This window comes from Nansenia antarctica (assembly GCF_963989245.1).
Source record: "Nansenia antarctica genome assembly, chromosome: 4".
Taxonomy (NCBI): domain Eukaryota; kingdom Metazoa; phylum Chordata; class Actinopteri; order Argentiniformes; family Microstomatidae; genus Nansenia; species Nansenia antarctica.
This window is the reverse complement of record NC_137689.1, coordinates 73,895,108-73,900,107: the sequence shown is the minus strand read 5'-3', so window position 1 is coordinate 73,900,107 and position 5,000 is coordinate 73,895,108. Positions and strand designations below refer to the sequence as shown.

Below are 5,000 nucleotides of genomic sequence, written 5' to 3'. Positions count from 1 at the left end.
GACAGGGAGGTTCACAGGAGCTCTGGCTAGAACACTACTGCTGCGTTGCCGTGCCGACTCCCGCCACTGTTCCGTTGCCGTGCCGACTCCCGCCACTTAACCACCACTCTGACCTCCATTACAGTAGCGAGTGGCTACACTCGATGCCATGTATTGACCCAAAAAACTACACACAGTAACTGCCTGACCTAAATCATCATCTGCTGCTGCTACTGTGCAAGGGCCCGGTGTGTGTGTGTGTGTGTGTGTGTGTGTGTGTGTGTGTGTGTGTGTGTGTGTGTGTGTACATGCGTGTGTGTCTTTGTCTGTGTGTGTGTGTGTGTGTGTGTGTGTGTGTGCGTGTGTGTGTGCACTTGCACTAGTGCTAACTAGGGCTGTCCCAAACGACTATTTTTCTAACGATTAATCTAACGATTATTTTGTCGATTAGTCGGTTATTCTAACGACTAATTTAACGGTTAGTCTAACGATTATTTTTTTGCTGTTCGATTAATGTATCACTTAATTTTCCCCAAATAAATGTCAAAAACTTCTCTTATCAACATTTCAGTATTTTATTCAATTATTCTTGCACTGCAGGGCAATATTCCACACAACAAAAAAGATCCTCTCTTTCTTACAGTCCAACATAAAATATTATATTATAAAATATAAAAGTTAACTTCAAGTAAAAGGAAAAGTGCAAGGAATGCAGTAAATTCTGTAAAAAAGTGACATTCTAACCGGAATACCGTATACTCTCAGTAACAATCTTTAACAATAACAATCTCAACATAAAATATAATATTATAAAATATAAAAGTTAACTTCAAATGTGTTGATCATCTCACGAAAGCCTTGACCCTCCACAATAGCAACAGGTCTCATGTCCTTGACGATCATCTGTAAGATGCTGTTAGAAAGCTGAGCAGCCATCTGGGGTGTGCATGGAGTTGTGCTCTTTTTGTGGAAAAAGTTTTCCACACTGCTTTGCTTCCTGAAAATAAAAAAAGCACACATTTCTTATCATGTGTAGGCCCCTTAATGTCCACCTCACTGCTATGTTTAGCCAACATGGCCATTTAGAAGTCTGTCCATCACCACAACACATAGCTAGCTAGTAGCTACATGGCTAGCTAACTTTACTCTCGCTGCTATGTTATGAATAGCTAAATTGATGCTAACGTAGCATGCGAGCTACGAGCTAGATAACGTACAGTAGGTGCGAGCACCACAATAACAATAGGCTAGTAAGGCTACCGTAGCTAGCCAGCTACATAGCTAACGTTACTCTCGCTGCTATGTTATGATTAGCTAAATTGATGCTAACGTAGCATGCGAGCTACGAGCTAGATAACGTACAGTAGGTGCGAGCACCACAATAACAATAGGCTAGTAAGGCTACCGTAGCTAGCCAGCTAGTAGCTATCCATTTTTCACTGATACACGGCCGGAAAAGTGAACAGAAATACAACGCTGACTTACGGTGCTAGCTTGCGGCTGTCTTCACAAAGCGCTCCAGGATGCTTTCGCTTGAGGTGCTCGTTCATTGCAGTCGTACTGCTGTGATAGGCCAATTCATTTTTGCACAGTTTACAGACCACCACATTGCCATTGGTTTCTTTTTTTGTAAAGTACTCCCATACTTTGGACGATCGTGGGCGAAGTCTTTTAGCCGCCAGCTCGAGTAGGCCAGCTCTGCCTCCGTGTTTGCACTGGTCGCAGCCATGTTGTTTTTTACGACTAACCGACGCATTTTACGGCAACCGACGTATTGACGTAATCGATGACGTCGATGACGTCGAATAATCGTAACAGCCCTAGTGCTAACTGCTAATTACATCGGCAGCCCTAGTGTATTACATCAGTGATTTATCGCGCCGGCTATTAAAAATGGCAGCGTTCGCTAACAGAGGATCCGCGCGCGGCGTTATTCATAGCTTAGAAAGTAATGAACAGGCTGTTAACACCGGCGTATTGTGTTTACACGGCCATGATTAGATTGCGTGACCTCAAAACTAAACTGAAGTGTATAATAGCGTTAGGTTTAATAATAGCTTGTGGAATAATAGCTTTAGGAGTTACACTATTAGCAGAATGTAATAAAGGATGTTAGGTGTGTGTGCGTGTGTGTGTGTGTGTGTGTGTGTGTTACGGGTTTTAGCTGAAGATGAGATGGATGCATGATTTTTCGGGTGGTCACGGTTGGGTTGGAATAAATCCTCTGTGATTCAAGTTAGGACTAGCCCTAACCCTGACCCTAACCCTAGCCCTAACCCTGACCCTAACCCTAGCCCTAACTCTAACTCTAACCCTAGCCCTCGCCCTAGCCCTAACTCTGGCCCTGACCCTGGCCCTCACCCTGGCCCTGACCCTAGCCCTAACCCTGACCCTAGCCCTGACCCTGGCCCTAGCCCTAACCCTAGCCCTATCCCTAATCCTTACCCTAGCCCTGACCCTAGCCCTAACCGTAGCCATAACCCTGACCCTAACCCTAGTCCTGACCCTAACCCTAGTCCTAACCCTGTGTGTGTTCTAACCCTAGTCCTAACCCTGACCCTGACTGTGTTCTAGTCCTAACCCTGTGTGTGTTCTAACCCTAGTCCTAACCCTGACCCTGACTGTGTTCTAGTCCTAACCCTGTGTTGTGTTCTAACCGTAGTCCTAACCCTGACTGTGTTCTAGCCCTAACCCTGTGTGTGTTCTAACCCTGTGTGTGTTCTAACCCTGTGTGTGTTCTAACCCTGTGTGTGTCCTAACCCTGTGTGTGTTCTAGTCCTAACCCTGTGTGTGTTCTAACCCTGTGTGTGTTCTAACCCTGTGTGTGTTCTAACCCTAGTCCTAACCCTGTGTGTGTTCTAGTCCTAACCCTGTGTGTGTTCTAACCCTGTGTGTGTTCTAACCCTAGTCCTAACCCTGTGTGTGTTCTAGTCCTAACCCTGTGTGTGTTCTCTCCAGGGGGATCTTCTAACCCTGTGTGTGTTCTAACCCTGTGTGTGTTCTCTCCAGGGGGATCTTCTACCAGGGCTACTACTGTTCTCGCTGTGGGACGGGCGCCCACAAGGAGTGTCTGGAGGTCATCACCATCTGTAACATACGTACGTAGACTTCCTGTCTGGACCCTCCTAGCTACAGGTTCACTAGCCTCCCTAGCTACAGGTTCACTAGCCTCTAGATACAGGTTCACTAGCCTGCCTGTCTAAACCCTCCTAGATACAGGTTCACTAGCCTCCCTAGATACAGGTTCACTAGCCTCTCTAGATACAGGTTCACTAGTCTCTCTAGATACAGGTTCACTAGCCTCTCTAGATACAGGTTCACTAGCCTCTCTAGATACAGGTTCACTAGTCTCTCTAGATACAGGTTCACTAGCCTCTCTAGATACAGGTTCACTAGCCTCCCTAGCTACAGGTTCACTAGCCTCCCTAGCTACAGGTTCACTAGCCTCCCTAGCTACAGGTTCACTAGCCTCCCTAGATACAGGCTCACTAGCCTCCCTAGCTACATGTTCACTAGCCTGCCTAGCTACAGGTTCACTAGCCTGCCAAGCTACAGGTTCACCCTGCCTAGCGACAGGTCCACCCTCTCACACATCCTCACGCAGAGCTCAGTCCATTAGCTTTAGCTCCCTGCTGATCTGGTGTTTCTGTCTTTGTTCCTTTCAGATCCACACGATTCGGTGAGTCATCTGTCCTTACCGCCCGCAGCTTCTCAACCGACCTGCTCGTGAAGAGAAATCAGCCGTCTCATGAAAGAGTCTATCTCATCTATTTCTGTCTCACTGTGATTAGAGAGGAGTAGCGTATGCTGCTGCCCTTCTCAATGCCACGATGTATCTGTATCTGTTTTGTCGTGTGACACAAGCAATTTGCGTTTGAACACACTTGCAAGTGTATCTGTGTGTGGGGTTGTCATGGTTTTAATTTGAGCTGCCTTATTTTTCCCGCCCTTTTTTTCCAGGAACCTGGACTACCGTCGTCAGGTGAGAATCATGAGGGTAAACAAACACAGAGATGTGGCTTGAGATCAGACATGGAGAACTGTAGCTCCTGTGACTCAGAGAGCTTCTATACGCCACACCGTTACTATGGTAAACTGTGCAACGCAAATAGACTAGAGACCGATAAAGATGGCTATCTAGCTGTCAAACGATGGTGACGTTGGTTGTGTGGAGGGGAAGCTCTCTGCTGCCCTCTAGTGAAAGACTGGACAATACAACGCAATAGCGTCTTGCGTCTCAATTTGCAGGACGATGCCATTTCAACGGATAGGTTAAACTTGTCAACTGTAACTAATAGCTTAGTCTTAGCTCTCACAATACACAAACAATAAATCATACACTTTTCTAGATCTCGCCTTTATCTTGTTACTGTTTAGGGGAGAGAGAGAGAGCGAGCGAGAGAGAGAGAGAGAGAGAGAGAGAGAGAGGTAGGGAGACAGAGAGAGAGGGAGGGAGACAGAGAGAGAGGGAGATAGAGAGAGCGATGGAGAGAGAGATGGAAAGAGAGAGAGAGAGAGAGAGAGAGAGAGAGAGAGGGAGATAGAGAGAGAAAGAAATGGAGCGAGACAGAGAGAGAGAGAGGGAGGGAGACAGACAGAGAGAGAGAGAGGGAGGGAGGTAGAGAGAAAGGAGAGAGACTGAGAGAGAGAGAGAGGGAAGGAGAGAGACAGAGGGAGAGAGGGAGAGAGCACACAAGAGAGAGAGAATTAAGGGTATTTTAGCCAACTTGTGTTCCTTCCTTGGTTCAGGTCCTAAGATGGTGGCGGTACGGAACTACCACGGGACCCCCGCCCCGCCCGGCAAGCCCCCCCTCTCCTTCCAGACGGGCGAGGTCATCCAGCTGCTGAAGGGCGACCCTGAGACCTCCTGGTGGGAGGTAAGATAACCTTTGACCCTTGACCCCTGGGAACGCAAACCATAAGGCTTTTCACACACACACACACACACACAACACACACACACACGTGCACACACACACACACACACACACACACATATTTTCACAGGTACCCACATTCTC

The 5,000-nt window shown here is 47.2% G+C and overlaps 1 protein-coding gene across 1 annotated transcript in view; it reads left to right on the top strand.

The window, feature by feature from the left end:
* The window catches only part of vav2 (vav 2 guanine nucleotide exchange factor), a gene marked incomplete at both ends in the record, with an annotated part of 38,137 nt that overhangs the window by 26,355 nt on the left and 6,782 nt on the right, over positions 1 to 5,000 (top strand). Inside the window, 4 exons of the mRNA XM_080529708.1 lie at positions 2,989 to 3,077; positions 3,645 to 3,658; positions 3,940 to 3,961; positions 4,729 to 4,856. Of these exons, the coding sequence (XP_080385834.1) occupies positions 2,989 to 3,077; positions 3,645 to 3,658; positions 3,940 to 3,961; positions 4,729 to 4,856 (253 nt within the window). The remainder of the gene's footprint in view (positions 1 to 2,988; positions 3,078 to 3,644; positions 3,659 to 3,939; positions 3,962 to 4,728; positions 4,857 to 5,000) is intronic.